Source organism: Chenopodium quinoa, unplaced genomic scaffold (assembly GCF_001683475.1).
Source record: "Chenopodium quinoa cultivar QQ74 unplaced genomic scaffold, ASM168347v1, whole genome shotgun sequence".
NCBI classification, from domain to species: Eukaryota; Viridiplantae; Streptophyta; class Magnoliopsida; order Caryophyllales; family Amaranthaceae; genus Chenopodium; species Chenopodium quinoa.
The window spans coordinates 2435481-2452049 of record NW_018743292.1 but is presented as its reverse complement, the minus strand read 5'-3'; the positions used below and the strand labels follow the sequence as shown (position 1 = coordinate 2452049).

General features: G+C 34.5%; 2 protein-coding genes across 5 annotated transcripts; one reads left to right on the top strand and one right to left on the bottom strand.

The window, feature by feature from the left end:
• Positions 1-644: 644 nt before the first annotated feature.
• LOC110736339 (jasmonate-induced protein homolog) lies at positions 645-4824 on the bottom strand. Of its 4 annotated transcripts, none has more exons than XR_002514235.1 (5): positions 4591-4824; positions 3284-3505; positions 2106-2676; positions 1305-1736; positions 645-1073 (listed from the first exon to the last, which is right to left on the bottom strand). XR_002514235.1 is itself a non-coding variant. In XM_021916538.1 (3 exons), the coding sequence occupies exons 2-3, from the start codon at positions 1707-1709 to the stop codon at positions 867-869; spliced, it is 612 nt and encodes a 203-aa protein (XP_021772230.1). In that variant the 5' UTR covers positions 1710-1736; positions 2106-2662; the 3' UTR covers positions 645-866. The 4 variants fall into 4 exon arrangements, 1 of the variants encoding a protein (XP_021772230.1); XR_002514234.1 differs by having other exon boundaries at positions 2106-2662; positions 4591-4807; XR_002514236.1 differs by lacking the exon at positions 2106-2676 and having other exon boundaries at positions 4591-4822.
• A 1944-nt stretch (positions 4825-6768) lies between these two features.
• LOC110736338 (protein DGS1, mitochondrial-like) lies at positions 6769-16392 on the top strand. The gene is made up of 14 exons (XM_021916536.1): positions 6769-7146; positions 7676-7790; positions 7911-8114; positions 9126-9266; positions 9400-9561; positions 10042-10236; positions 10984-11084; positions 12207-12296; positions 13073-13145; positions 13255-13283; positions 13378-13501; positions 14323-14433; positions 15393-15493; positions 15876-16392. The coding sequence occupies exons 1-14, from the start codon at positions 6899-6901 to the stop codon at positions 15988-15990; spliced, it is 1809 nt and encodes a 602-aa protein (XP_021772228.1). The 5' UTR covers positions 6769-6898; the 3' UTR covers positions 15991-16392.
• Positions 16393-16569: the final 177 nt, after the last annotated feature.

Genomic DNA, 16569 nt, shown 5'->3' with positions numbered 1-16569 from the left:
CTGTTTGCACTTCATATAATATACTTCTTTAGTTATTTGCATTCATTTTATTAATGGTATTCATATTGTTAATAATCAATATACATGATCGAATTGTCAATTGTGTAGCATATAATGACAAATTGTCCTTGTTGAAATTAAATGTCGGTGTTTGTTCAAAGTCGTCCATGTTTATCCATTAAATCTTAATGAGCAAGCTAAGCTCCCAATTTTTGGTAGAATATGCACTATATGTCTCGATTCATTGTGTTAGCTTAATTTTTAACCCACATACTTTACATGTTATTTGAGAAAGTTATCAGAAAATGTAAACAAGTGAATTTTGTTTTTTTAACTAAGCACTAATTTTTTTATCGTGGTAAAATTATTTAAATTAATTAATATTAATCTAATCTAGTATCTTCGTTAATGTGCAGGGCAAAGTAATGTGTTACAAGTAAATAATACTTTGTACATAGTCCATCGTTAAAATAATCGTGGCCATCTTATAAAAAAAACGTACATAAATATCGATCCGAGTATTCCCATGCATGATTCGGTGAACAAAGTATATATTTATTAGTATATATAAATAATTCTTCAAACAGTTAGCAAAAAAGTACCCTTAACAAGAACTTAGCAAGAAAAATAAAAGTAATACGAAGTAATATAAAGCAAGCATTCTTTATTTATATAAGCACTAGATGTATGCATCATCCATCTTTCAGCATTACAAAACCAAGAGGGCATTACTTAGCATAGATAATACCTGCATTATACATTATGCAGTTTAATTATTTAATTAAGTCCCTTTAATTTGGTTACGTTGTTAATTAAGTACGTAGATGAGATACATATATGTATATAGATAATGGCGGTCCTTTTATTTAAGACTGCGAGGCTTTGAAGAACTGATCAAAGGTAGCACCAACCAAAGCCATGTTGTCGGCAGCGTTCTCAATTTTAGCACTTGCAGCAGCGCCGGTTTCGCTATCCCAGTAGCGAGATATGCTGCGGGATTCATCAAGTTTCTTTTCAATTTCGGCCAGCTCCATTTCCATGAGCTTGGTTAGATGTCCAGCTTCCACATACACCTGCAACAAATAAAAACAGTCATTCGAATTAGGTCATAGGTGGATGAGATTTGAACATGTGATGACCTTTTTGTCGCGCTAACTCTTGATATTATTAAAGAACCAAGTCTGCTAAAAGTGAAAATTGAGTATAGTGGTAGTCATTTTAAGGATGATTACTATAGAATTTTCAGGCCGAAGCCTGTGATTGATTCTATATTCTATGATCACGTATTGTGCTAAACAACAAACCTTGCTAATTCCATTGTCGACATGAGTAGGTTTGTCCCAAGCCAAGAGCCATCCAAGCTGAGGAAGAGCCTTATCATAGTGACCATATATCACTACACCCTTGGAGCCTACAACCATAGGGAGTTGTCCTTGCCAAGGCGTACCCTCGTGCACGAATGCACCAACCCCCGTAGCCATAGTTTCAGAAGGTCCGGCTACGAAAACTCCTTTCCAGCTGTGGGATTTGTGAAGCCTTAATGCGCGGCTTTGTAGGTTTTTCATGGCACCGGAAACCAAGACAAGCTTATCTTGGCTCGCCTTTGCATTCTTGATGTTGTTAGCTTGGAAAGACTGCGCCTCCTTCATTGCCTCTTCGATTGCTGCTTTCTCCTTGTCAGAAAATTGGTGCACTTGCGACGAAGCCATTGTTACCTTGCTTAACTTGTTGCTGGCCTGAAGGTCAATTCCAAATAGTGCACATCACCAAAGTAACTTAATCCAATTATATAAGACAATTACATGAATACTGGAAGAAAAAGGCACTAGCTTAGCATAAAACATACTCCAATATTACGAGTATAACACAATATATTTAAAAAATTTATGTAGTTCATTCATGAATATTGGAAAAAAAGAGCATTAACTTAGATAGATTGTATTATAACACAAAATCGAAATTTATGTAGCTTCTTATTTATATAGTAATATTGAAAGAAATAAACACTAACATCACAAAACATGCAATAGATACGTACTACAGTTATAAAACGATCGAAATTACTTCATATAAAAATGGAGTAGAAAGAAAGCATATATATATACCTTAAGTTGATCTTGTAATTGATAGAAGTTTATGCTTTGCAATGCAGATACACCTTTGGTGCAATGTTGTATTTATAGTAGTGGAAATGGGTAAAAAGGTTGCGTAAACATGCATTCATAAAAAGGTTGCGTAAACATGCTTTTGGGAATATTATTAATTATATATCATGTTATGCATTGTATATATCTCTGATTACTTATACGGAGTATGAGAAAACTAATGGAATCACCTTCTTTCAATGACAATTCAAACTGATTGAAGTGTAAAACGAATTGCAGAAATTGAACAATGTTAACAACATACAGAAACTTATAATGATTTTGAAAGCAAGCTACTGAGAAACAAAGAAGAAATACTTGGTACCATAATAATAATAATATAGATTGACGTATGGAACAGAGTTCAGAACAATATTCCATCCATGAAACATCATTGTATTAAAGGGTGCAGCGTTACAGATTATTTAGATAGAGTGATTGTATAGATATCATTCACTCAAACAGGTTTTAGCAGTCGTAATATTCCCAAAAGCAACAGAGTAAATTCATCAGAGACCCTGCAAGAGGAGAACTTCAGTAAAGTTACAGAAACAAAAGTTTAGATCAGTTTGGGAATATGACTAGCACAGGAAAGAAATCAAGTGAAATACGAAGAAAAAAAAATCCATGTAAAGGAAGGCTTTAACTATGCCAAAACCGAGTGATGGCAGGACAAATTTCTAGTTCAGACATAAGAAGACTGACAATATCAATATTTTGCAGGATTAAACACCCCTCTCAAATTATAAACTTTACATCTATCAGTGAAAAACTAGACAATACAGAATGATCCATGACTCATTGCAGATTTTCCAAATCAGAAGCCAACCCTTCTAGTCCCTAATTTTATAAAATAGGAGTGGCATGTCAGCGGCAACTTCTGAAAAACTAGTGCCAAAAACAAAAAAAAACTCAGTTTCAAACAATAAATTAAAAAAAGTCACAAACAACACGCAATGTAGCATAATGAACTACTCGTATACACTTATCTTTCTAGACTGCATAGAATAAATATTCCAGAAGGCATCATAGACAAAAAGCATTACAGCAGGGGAGATTCTTAATCACGAAATAAGATTCAAATCACGGATGCAGTTACCCTTGTGAGATGAAGCATATAGAACTATAGAAGTACATACCTAGGCAACCTAGCTGCTGGAACCCTCTGCTGGGGCATCAGCGTCGCCCACATACTTAAATTCCTGCACTTCCTTGAAGTTCAACCATGGCTTAACCCACACTTTGGCTTCATAAACCTTCTTTTTGTCACCATCAGTTGCCTCGAGAGTAATATAGTACATAGTGCCAGCAACAACCTGTTCCTTAGTGTTTACAACCCTGTGAAATTCGAGCAATGCATTCTGCGGAAAAATTACATAAGTTGTCAATCATCTAATTACACAAATCTACTCTATCTGATTCAAGTTCAACCCACAGGTTTAAGAATCCTGAGAACACAAACTAATTGATCCTACATTTTACCATCTCCAAACCATCCATCCAATATATAATCGACAAATAAGCATTTTTGTATAGAACATTCAATTCATTATTATCATTAACTTAGAATTCAATTCTACCAAGTATTAACTGCATAGTATAACATAATCAAATCATCCTAAATGTTTGTCCCATTTGACTTTTTCACAATTTCCAAATCCTATTATGATCAACAATATCTTAAGTCACGTTACTCAAGTATAATTACAAATAACAATAATAATAATAATAGTTGAAATTACACATTCATGCGAATCTATCTAGATCACACATGGATTTTATTCCTTCCTTACAAATCTATATGCATATAAAAAAACAGCTTTTATTTTCTATTTTTGTTGAGAAAATAATCAAATTCCAATTAAAAATTATTATTATATTATGAACTGATCAACTACTAACTGCTCAGCAGTAGCACTGCGCACACCCTAAAAGTCAAAGTATCATAAAGACAGATTTACCCCCGATCAAAAATCTACCAATAAAATCAACAAACCACTTAATTAACATTTAACAATTAACGAACAATTCGAGGATCACCAATCAATTGTCAGTCTCATAAGTCAATGACTTTTTCTATACAGTATTATCTTAATGACTCATAAATCAACATTTACCACAAATTTTTTTTTTTTTTTTTTTTTTTTGGTGAAAACATTTACCTCAATTTATTTTGTAAATAATTCAATCAATACAGACAAAATTAACCCAAAAAAAAAAAAAAAAAACTACAATATCTATACTGTATACACAAATTTACAATTGAAACGATTAAATTTCGCATGTACATAAAATTGGAGTATAATTATGATGCAAAAATAGACATCATAAACAAAATTTCAAATATAAATACTGCATAAAAAAGGAATAATAACATAATATCAATAAAATTGCTTCAAAATTAAACATAATACTGTATCAATTTAAAAGAGAGAGAAAAACAAACTTCTTTTTTGTTGTGTTCATCAACAGCAAAATTAGCAAGGGTTTCGATTTCCAAACTGTTCTCTGATCCTTCTTTCTGCTTGATACCTCCAAATATCGGCTCCGTCGACATTTTTTATATGCGAGTAAATATTTTTTCTCTCTCTAAAAAAATGCAATACTCCGTATCTTTTTCTGGGTAAGGCTATCAATTATTGTATTTTGTTACGATATTTATAAAAGAGATAGAATCACGAGTTACTTTGACTTTGAATTTGAATTTGGAGGGATAAGTTCGTATTTTCCATGTCATACATCTAGATAATTAGTACAGTATTTCGTTTTTTTTTCTTTTCTAAATGAACATTCCTTGTCATGGGATAGGAGTGCATATATAGGCCTACGTATTTTGCATGCATATAAGAGAATAATTGGGGATTCGGTGGTACATTTTTACTCTTTTAATGATACAGTGGTATATTTTTGTGTACTATTATGTACCATTATGCATGTAGTGGTACATTTTGTCATCATATTTTCTACCATCGATTTATCTCAGATTCCCATTATTTACAAAAATGTCATCCTATTTGCAAATGAAATATATAGGGTATATGCGCCAATACTTATTCATGAGATAGGTTGTGCACTTTACTTAACTACTAATCCATGTTTAAAAAAATAAATAAAAAATAAATCCTTAAAAAATTATGAGGTATATGTTCATATGTACCTTAAAAAAATATAAAAATGACTTAAATGAGGTGTTTAGTCACTTGTTCAATTTGTCTCATTTGATTTATACACATGTGACATATTACTACAACTAGTCAATATTGTGGAGAAAAAGACGCATGTCTACAATAACAAAATCAATTTTGTCACATAGAACATTCAAGTGAGCCGATAGACATGACACATGAGGTTGTTGGCTTCAATATAGATATTTTATGCCTTGTACAATCACAAGAGGGAAGTCCTTGTGGAGAGCATATGCTTTAGCAATAGATATTTTAGTACTGTCAATATTAGAATTGTATGACTTTAAATGGTTGTTGATATTAGAAGTGATCAACTATGGTCCAATCCGCTAGCCCAGTCTGATCCGGCCCAAAAAAAGGGCGAGTTTGGAAAAGCCTAAATATGTTTTTTAAGTTGAAACTCGAACACGACCCAATTTTTATCACCACTAGTTGATATTGTCTCAAATGATAATTTCCACTGCTATTGAATTAGGTTGGACTGAATCATTCAAATTTAGTGTAGAATAATTGGTGGGTGGTGCCTCCCAAACAACCACAATGGAGTTTGTTGTTAAAGTGAGATGAGATTATGGTGTGGAGATCCAATGGAGTGGAAGATATCATTGAGAACTATAGGGCTCACATAAAGAGTGTAAACTAATGGGGGATAAAAGCAATTTTAGTTGATAGTCCTAAAGATTTGTAATTAAAACCTAAGATTGGATCTTGATTGTAATATTTACTTTTACGGTTTCAGATACATAAAAACTAACTATATTTTACCTTTTTGTGTAGGTGTTGAAATAGGTTTAAAGTCTTGAAATTATATATCTAACGTAATGTTGTAATATCATCATAATTAACATTTTACACAAAGATTTATAAATGTTTATGCTTATACGGTTCTACTTACCTTCTTTAGTTGCTCACCTACACAAAATTGACCATGACCCCTCCCCCCGGGATTCAAATGAGAATATGGTTTCCTAGATTCAACTTAACCCAACTTGAAATTAACTGAGTAGACCCAAAAGTTTGAGAACCAAGCTAGATATGGATTCATTTATCTAGTTATCAATCCCAATTTACACTTACCCTTAGACTTAAAACCTAAGTATACTATATACCTAATCCTAGAGGTGATCAACAATGGTCCGGTCCGAAAATAGGGCGGGTTTGGACAAGCCAAAAAGCAATTTTTTAGTTAAAAACCTGAACACGACCTGGGCAAAGCCCGAAAAGCCCATCACTTTTGGGCGGGTTTGGGCATGATATTTGATATTAAGGCCTGGCCCGGTCCGAATTTATGATCACCTCTACCTAATTCAGGCAGTTATTAACCCAACCTAAACTCAACCCGATTTAACTCTGACTTTGTGGCGATGGGCTCTTGCACGAGTATCGATACCCAAAATTGACACTTCTGGGCTGGGTAGCGTCAAGCTTACAACAGGCTGAGCCCTGTAAAACAAAATGAAATGCAAATGATGGCTTGGAGCGCAATATTCTAATTTGTAGCTCAATTTAACAAGTTGAGAACTACTCCGGCGAAACGGTTGTAATCGTCAACGGCGCCAAAACAAAGCCATGAACTCCGAATCTGGAGGAGAGAGAAACTCCATGGAAATTGCATCACCTTCGCAAGAGAATGATCAATCCAAGAATTTCAGAACCCTAACTTTGCTCTATTCCAATTATCTTTGGTCTCGATTCTCCAATTCTCCTTTCATCGGCAAACTTTCCAGTTTTTGTCGTCAATTCGGTCGTGCTAGGTCTCGTCGCCAGAAGTTGTGTTTGCCTCTCCCTCTTCCGTCGAAATCGGTTCATTCTTCACTGTAATTTTCTCTCTATTTAACTCAGATTATGCTGAATTCAACTTAGTTTTGTCTGTTTGATTACTTGATTTGAGCTTGAGTATTGCGTATTTTTGCAACTATGAACATGTTTCTGTTGAATTTGTTGTAGTGTTAGATTAAGGAATTTTTCTGGTGATTTTAGTGTCATTATAGTGCTAGATTGTTTGAGCTTGAAAATGTTGTCCAAGGAGTAGGAATTAGGGCTGCATTTAGAGTTTTTGAGTTAGGATTGCTGAGAAATGTTATAAGGTTGAGATTCTTTATAACTGTAGATGATTTTAGAGTCGGAGAGGTCAATAACTCAACAACTTCAGTTCGAAGTTAAGGTTTGTCAAAATGTTGTGACAGTATCCATTATCGGCATTATGTCAATGTTTTTGGAGGATATTGATTTGATTAGTTGATAGTTAAAGGTTGAGATTGAGAAGCTTCTAAATAACAAAATTATGTGCTCATAGTTATCGTGGTTTTGTTTTTATGTTTATGATTACCGTTTGTGGTAATGCAGGATACTGACAGAAGCATCTAGGATTTATGATGTTTTGGAAGATGTTTTCGAGCATTTATTATCGAACATGCACAATGTTCAGAAGAATTTGCAATATTGGCAGGCTAAAGCAGAGGTTGTTACATGAATTTCTGTTTCCTATGCTCCTCTGCATGTCATTTGTCTAGTTTTTAATGGCAAAAGATTAGATGCCAATGATAAGTGTTTATTTATTTATTTATTTATTTTTGTACAGGGGTCTAATGCTCAGAAAGCCTATTTTATGATGTTTGAGAGAGGGCCGCGGGCTTTGATTGGTGAAACTGTTGAATTTGTGCGGAATTTCATTGCCGAAGATTCTTCATTTCAAACACTCTGCCATTCTGCATCTGGTTTCATATCCGAGAGAGTATCTGTGTTGGATAGCATACGATGTGCACTTGCTGTGTTCTTGTCACAGGTTTGTTCACCTTTTTCACCCTTGCTTGCTTTGCACAAAATCGGATAAATTTTCCCTCATGCGGAGTAGTATTGGAGCCACTAGAATTTGTGGGAATGATTAGATTAGGCATCTGATATGTGCGTGCTGACTAGTAAAATGTTAAGTTGAGTTTCCATCTCAAGCTTCTTTTAAATGCTGTTTTGTAGTTGGTTCTAGAAGTGGGAAGTGGTTGGTCAGAGAAGCTCCTACGTCTTGCTTAATGTATTCTTGTGTATTTTACCCCTGAATGAGGCTAAGGGATATCTTCCTTTATTTGAGAAGGGCATATAAGGTGGCTCTTTTGCATCCTATTTAGTACTCGTAACCAGGGTGTAGGAGAATCCTTTCTAGCACTAGGCACTTATATATTTAATGTCTAATAAGGTTGATAAATCATTTAAATTACATAGATAAGATTCATTTATTCTGGTACTTAGGATGGGATGGTGAAGTACCCCTTTCTGTTTTGGACAATATACTGTTGAATTTTCTAGAGCTGTTACTCAATACCTTGTTTAAAGATGCATATTTGTTGGCCTATGAGTTTGACAAACCAAAGTTAATGCATTGCTTCCCTCTGCCTCCTGTTTCTACCTCTCTCTAATTGCGACTTATCTTAAAGATTACATACAACTACAAGTCCACAACACACATGTAAGTTAGCGGAGGCCCAGATGCAACTTTTCTACGACAAGGAAAGGAGTTGTTCAGTTAGAGCTTGCATGAAGTACATGTCTGGGACAGAGCTTGCATGAAAATATGAAATACTTGTTTAATTGTGTGTCATGAAGTACAACTGTACAAGTCTGGGACCTTGTGGTTAGAGGCCTTAGAGCTTGCATGAAGTAAATGTTTCTGAGGATGGAGAGGCAGACTATTGACTATGTTCATGCTCTTGGTTGATCGATTCTAAAAATGAAAGTTTGCACTGTATGTTTCTATGATTTAATATTTTTGACCTATATCCAAGTTATCATGAATCTCATTCAGGTGTATATGGCAATTGATAAACAAGGAGAAGACCTGGTGGCTGATCCTCAAAAGGCATTGCCATCATTATTGATCACTATCAATGGATTATTTTCAAATCTTGAGAATTCCATTGCTCAATTGCACGTTTCTTTGTCCCAGGTATATAATTTTGTTTCTTCTTCTTCCTTATCTATTTAGCAGTATATTTTTGTATTTGTTGTAAAGAACTTTTGAATTGTCTTTTCATTGTAGTTCTGAATATTGCTTGTTCTCTCTATGCAAAATAATGCAGATAGATTCATTTGCTGGGGAGAATAACTCATATGGACTCGTATTCAATAGAATGACTGAAGTGCAGCCAGAGCAGTCACAGTGGACGGATGATGAAATTCGAGGTGCAATTGATATAATTTATAAGAACCTCCAGAAGCTCGACACATATCTATCTCTCATTGTAAGGCTATTTATGTTGTTTTCTAAAGTTTCTCTTTTATCACGTTTGACAATGCATAAATTCAACTGTTGATATCTATAATTATCAGAAGTAAAAAATTTAAAGAGAGGATCATTTGAAAATACACATTGAGACGATTCTAACAAGATCCTACTTGACTATGTTTTTCCTTATCGATAAATCACAAAAGCTAGTCAAAGTAAAGTTTGTGAATAGTGTCAAAAGTCATAATGTGTCAATTAAAAAAGAACGGAAGAAGTATTAAATACGTAACTAGCCCCAATGGGGCAAACAAAAAGGGATTGAGGGAGTAATTTATGAACTACGCGTTCTTGCATGATGTTAGTATCTTGCTTATGGAATTCATGTTGAAAAAAAAAACTTTGCAGTCAATGTGATCTATTTAGAAATTTGTAAAAAGCTAATGAGGTGTTTGTATGATTGTATTGCTGTACCTTCATTTTTTTGTTGTTCTCTCAGATTGCTAGGCATCGGAAGCCCAGGAAAATGACTCGGTACTGGATCCGGTATACATGTGGGGCAGTTGGCCTTTCTGTTTGTTCACTGTGGATTGTACGTCATAGTAGACTGGTTGGTAGTCCTGACATTGATAACTGGATTCGTGAAGCAAAAGAATCAACAATTAGTTTCTGGACTGAGCATGTGGAGCAACCGGTATGACTCTGATGGTGGTTTTCTTCTAGCTAACTGTGTTGTTTTAATTGGGCTTTGGTCATTAATTTATGTTTGGAAACAAGAGGCTATACTGCATACAAGATGCAAATGGTACTCTGAGAATATTAATACTTGAAGATGTGGTTTCTTTTGCACCAATATTCTTCAACTTAAAAATGAAGGTAATAATAAGGTTAAGTCAGTAAAAACTAAAATCATTTTTATTTAGAGCCTCATACAACAAAAAATACTTGTAGATCAGTAAAATTCTGTTAAATAATTTCAGTGTGTAAAAGTCAAGTGAAATGAACAGGGCCTTAGCTATATCTGTCTGGGACAGTACGCATTGAGAGAGTACAACTAAAAATGATACTTTGTATATTTCTCAAGGCATTATTCCCTATGATGTAAATTGTAAATGAGTTTGTATTCTGTTATGTGAAGTTGTGGATGGAGGTGTAGTGCTTCAGAAATGGCATGCCATGTGATGTTTGAAGGTGTCATCTCTTGCAGTATATAATTGTGAAATTCTGCAGTTGTTCATGTTATTTAGGCATAGCTGAATTGAATAAATAATCTTCCTAGCAAACCTTTGAGTGTATGGGTAACTTCTTGTTTTCATTTCTGTCTTTCCATATATTTTTTCATTTGATGGCAAACTCATCATCTTCTTTAATTAATATGTTGAGTGTTTTGTCTCCTGTAAATCTTAAATATTCAACTTACATTACCTCATTGTTTTGTCAGCTTATGTCAATTAGGGATGAACTTTTTGAGACATTTAGAAAGAGACATAGAGGGGTAATGGATTCAGAAGAAGTGCAATTAACTGCTAATTCGCTGCATAGGTAAAGTTTCTTGACTCAACTCTCAAGTACAATTAATCTAAACTTTTGTTCCTTAGAAATGATCATGTTCTGTATCATGCCATTGTACTTAGCAGGTTTTGTTACAAAATCTTATGTTATTATTTTTTTTTTTTTTTACAAAAAAGACCCTAAAAGTATATCGTCTTCTAATCTTCCTCCGTTTTTTCTTAAATACCCACTTTAAAAATTCTGTCATTGTCTAGCAAAATCACCCACAACAAGCAAATGAGTCAACTACTCAACCTACTACTTTCTTGAGTACCAGATATCTGACTTTTTGGCCACTTTTCTGACCATAAGGTGCCAATGCTAATAAAGATTTGTCAAAGGTACTTAATCACCCCAAAAAAATGAAAGATGTTATCTCAGAATTTTTAAGTATATAAAGGTCTTTGTTTTTTTGACAAATTTTCTGAATTCTTTTTACTTATTGTTTCACAGATGACAAGATGCTAAAGATTAGAATTTAATTTATAGTCACTTTATGAGATTGCTGTTTAATTGGAATTGGAACCAGACCCTTATAATGTCCATTATGTACTAGCTCTATGAATTTCTGAATGGTTCTAAGTAATCCTAATACATAAGACTCCTAAGCGCTTCTCCAATTCATCCACCCCATATTGATTCTGTGTATTACATTGCTCATTAATCTATATTTTAAAGGATGGTGAAGTATTTAACTGCTTAATTAGTAACCACTCATCTTAGCCTTAATAGGTGATGTTGGACAAATTTGTTGGCGAATGAATTGTTGCACTTGGTCTTTAAAGTGACTATTTTACCTGTTTTAGAAAGCTGTAGTGGCTTATAAAACATGGAACCAGGTATATGACTTGTATTCTTCAAGATCTTCCCTTGAATTTTACTTGTGTTTTTATGATTTTTTTTTATATGAGAACCTTTTGCAAATCAAATTTTTATTCACTTTGTTGTCAAAGCATAAAGTATGACATTCTGGTTAGAAATTGAATTCCTTATTGTCTGTTTAACGGTTTTATCTTTCTAAATTCTCTATTTACAAGCTGGTTTGGCTTCTTTCATGTTTTTTTTTTTTTTTTTTTTTTTTTTTTTTTTTTTTTTTTTTTATGTGCTGAACAGAATGTTGGTGGCTTTCTGTGAGCAGGCAAATGGCCAGAATTTCCCAGAGAATGCTACAGATCTGGAGCTTCTTCAGATAGTTATGGCGAGGTACGTTTTTCCACTGTTAAATTTGCAATTGTATTTTTGAACTGAGACCATAAGAAAATTTAATTGAATCAGTAATAAATGGTGCTTCTTTTTTGGAAGTGTAGCAATGAAAATCGATAGGCAGAAACAATCCTTATTCTTCGTTATTGATGTACCTGATTTGGATGAAATGAGGATGTTATAGTGGATACATCTATGCTCTAAAAACTAAAGTAAGATTGCATTACTTCTGGGTTGAAATAAATCAATGGTCAGTGCATAAACTGAGAGGAAGCGCATTTTGAGCTGTCTAGGGCTTGCACTAAAACAAAAAATGATTTACTGGTTAATTAAAGCCTGAGTATGAAGAATCAGCTAGCTGCTTTCATTTGGTTTGAAGTCAGGACTTTAGCCGTTGCTGCCTTATTCAAGAAATCAGAAGCAAATTATACTCCTCAGACAGTCATTAACTTGGTATAGTTTACAAATATTGATGGATCTATGTGTGGGGGGATTGGGTGGTTAGTTTCAGTTATTGAGGATGTTGACAAGCCTATTTATCATCAGCTATTGATTGTTTTCTCACCTTCATTATTCTTTCATGGGTTCTATGTGAATTTCAGATCACTCTATTTTTCTAGAAGTAGATCTGGCTAACAGCATACTAGATAAAGAATTGTGTTATTATTGTTTATGTAGTTGCAGAGCCTTATTCCGAAAATGCGTATTTCTCGGTAGTTGATTTTTGGATGGGCTTTCTTGTCTGTAAGTGATAATGACGCTGATATCTGATGCAGATATGAGAAGGAGATGGTGCATCCCCTTAAAAGTGCTTTTGGTGGAGAGCTTCCTCGTGCTATGCTCATCCAGGTTAAATATTATCTATTTATATTATCTTAGTGAAATTTCTATAGAAGAAAAGATGTCATCTTCACTTTTATTATCAAGCTCTTAATTCAGACTTGATGCTCTCTTGCAGGTTCAAAAGCTGAAATTAGATATTGAGACGTAAGTATAATCTTTTTTGCAATCATGTGGTCTGCTATAATCCAAGGGGTCAAGGAGACTAATCTTGTTTCCGCTGATAATCTACTATTGATAGGGCAATGCTGGAATTGAACCAGATTCTTAAGGCAAATGAAATCAACTTTGCCATTTTAGCTGCGTTACCTGCTTTTGCTCTTATTCTCCTTTCAATCATGTTGGTGCGTTCTTGGGTTACACAGGTAATTTATTCCTTGACACCTTTTGTTTTAATTATGTTCATTTTGCACTGTGTTAGCTTGCATGATATTGAATTTTAATCCTTTACTGAATGATTCCTTAAGAGTCTAGAACCGGGCTTAGTAATACCCTCCTCTAGTACTTAATGCGCTCCCTTCTTTCTCTCGCCTCTATTCTACTCTTAAAAGTTCTATATTCTTATAGAGTTATAGACAACCTCTGTGGAACAAGAACTGATTTTCATCTCTAAGTTCTCTTTTGCGAAATTGCCTTTTCCAGCTTGGGTTTTGTGATTCAAAGTAATTTCTTATAACTACAAAATTCCCATAAAAAAGCACCCCTTCAGGTCCTTCCTGCTCCGTGGATTTGTGTATGCAGCTTGGTTAGGGTGCTTGCCAGTTGCATTTATGTAGGTAAAGGTATGGGTATGCTCTGCAAACATGGTAGTGGGCTGTAATTCTGTCTTGGTTTTCATCTTGTGGGTAAGGTTGAAGTTGAGGGTGTTTTTTCACATCAGGTTTGCATACATGCTTGACTGTCCCTATTTCATCGATTGTTTTCTTAGACTTGGGTCTATATTACATGCTTATTTAATGCGTATTGAGATTTACCATTGATTCAAGAGGCCAATTCCATAACAACCGATCCCTTCTTCTTTAGATGATTTGTACTGACCTAAGATGTTTGAACCTAATTGGCTAGGTTTGCTGAACCATTTTGACACTCTTGATCTGATTATATCCATTTTTATATCTAAGTAGGTGTTCGTGCTGCTAGAATTATTTTCTTTGCTCAAGTATGCTGTTTACTTGTGTTATATTAGGACAAGGGAGCAGAAGGAAGGGGCAGACTTGCTCGTCGTCAGAGGAGGCTGCTCATCGTGGAGATTGAGAAAAAAATCATGCATTATCAGTCTTGTATGGAACTGGGACAGGTATCATCAGTTGATTGGCTTAAAACACACTGCATGTCTGAGTTTCTGCTTTTAAAAGTTATAACTTCAATATATTTTGGAGGTAATATGCCTAAATTACATGTGTTTGTTTAGAAAATGATAGATACATCGTACTTTAAGATTCTTTGCTGCTGCAAATACCTCTTTTATGTATAGATCACATATAGACTGGAAATTCTTTAATACTACGTATACAAATTGCTAATCGTATCATACACATCCCCTAGTGTAGACAATAAACTTCTATATATGCTAGTGAATCCCCAGTATTATACATGGTTATTTCGCATGCTTATATGTGCCTAATAATAGTGAATGCTGCAAGGAAGTGACTAGCCAGTGACACAAAAGGAGCTTTATTTGAAAATGTCTCGATTGGACTTCCTTCCCTATATTAACCACTCTGTACCTTCTTTCTTCTGTTTTCAGTGCTATGCCCTTTGTCTGTAATTTCTCCGCATTATTCTGTCTTTTCTCTGTTCAATCCTCACTTAGTCATTCCCCATTGAAAAGAGAGATTGAAATGTACAAGACATTAAAAACACGTAAATTTATGCAGAGAATTTTATTTTCATTCAATAAATTCAAATTAAGAACACGTGGTGATCAGTTTTTGCCTATGCTGTTGGATTATAAAGCATCCCAAGACTAAGTTTTGCTGAAGAAGCACTGTAATTGTTGTGAGTGGTGAACCTTACAACAACAAAAAATGATGAATAATTTAATTTAAGTCCTTTATGTGCACAATAAGAGAAACTTTTCTAGTTTTGATGCATTATAAAGCAAAAAACTTGGAGGTACGAGAGAACAACATAATTAACACAGCAATTTCTGAGTCCATTCTTGCTTTTTATCTGAATACCTATGCTGGTGTATGCAAGCTTCATTTAGATCTTTTCAGTTCGTTAGAGAAAAGTTGAGCGTGGCATTTTCTGCAGGCACAAGATGCACGATACAGCTTCGGCTTGGTGTTATATACTTTAGATCGTCTATATCGTGCAGTAGAGAGACATGCAAAGATGACTGGAGAATGGTCATGGTTAGTTCCTTGGTACTTTGTACCTTTCAGTTCAGTTTTCAATCTTTTCATCCATGCATAAATCAAGATGTTGCATCCATGTACGGACTACCTGGTAAAGCTGGCAGTACCGATGGTCCTTGCCTGGGTCACATTTTCTGAGTTTGGCATGGTACGGCTTGAGGCGTGATTGATAGCCCCTGGGCCATTCTATGGACCAATCCCTTGAAATGGCAGGCATTGCACATAATGGTAGGTCATACCATGAGCTTTGCCTGCCTGGAGTTCAGGGCTCACTGCCAGCTTTTGTGGACAGGGAAGAAAACTGGTAATTTCTTTCATGCAACTATGCAAGGTATTTTATACTATACTATTGACTAACAGCTGAATAACGTTTTTGCAGCTTGAGACAGGATATCATTGATTTGGCAAAGCCAGACCTTCAAACTACCCACAAATTGACTATCACTTCACGCATGGAACGAGTTTACGACTGCTTGCTTCCTTCATTGAAGTAGTAGATTCGGCCATTTCTAATCATACAGTTACATCCCCCAGTATTCGCATCATATGTCATCTAAAATATAGATGCGGATGTTTTTGCTCATAGTTCTAAACTTAAATAGAATTGTTTTTGGTCATATTACATGTTTGGGGGTTCATCACATTTTTGTCTCAGGTCACTGATTTACGAAATATATACTGTATAGAAAAAAAATATACGGTATTTATAATGTATTACTTCCCCGTCTATAATGACCATTACTGCCACTTACATTGTCTGATCCTATGATCTGGTTTCTTTTTAGTTGAGGCTGACATTTTAGGCTTATTCCCTCTGGATTGTAAAATTTACCCGTTACAAATCATGAAAAAGTTTTTTTTCCCCAGATATTTCAAATATGGAAAGTTTGCAGTGATTGAAGCTCTTTAACAATGGTCCATGAGGCCGCATTCAGTGAGTAGTTCTTCGCAGCAAATAGTGATTAATATCATAATGATCACAGGGTTAAATCATTGAATCATACCGAAAAAATAAAAAAGAGAAAAATTCGTGAGCCTTGGTGATAGAAATTAGTTATGTGGAAAAAATAAAG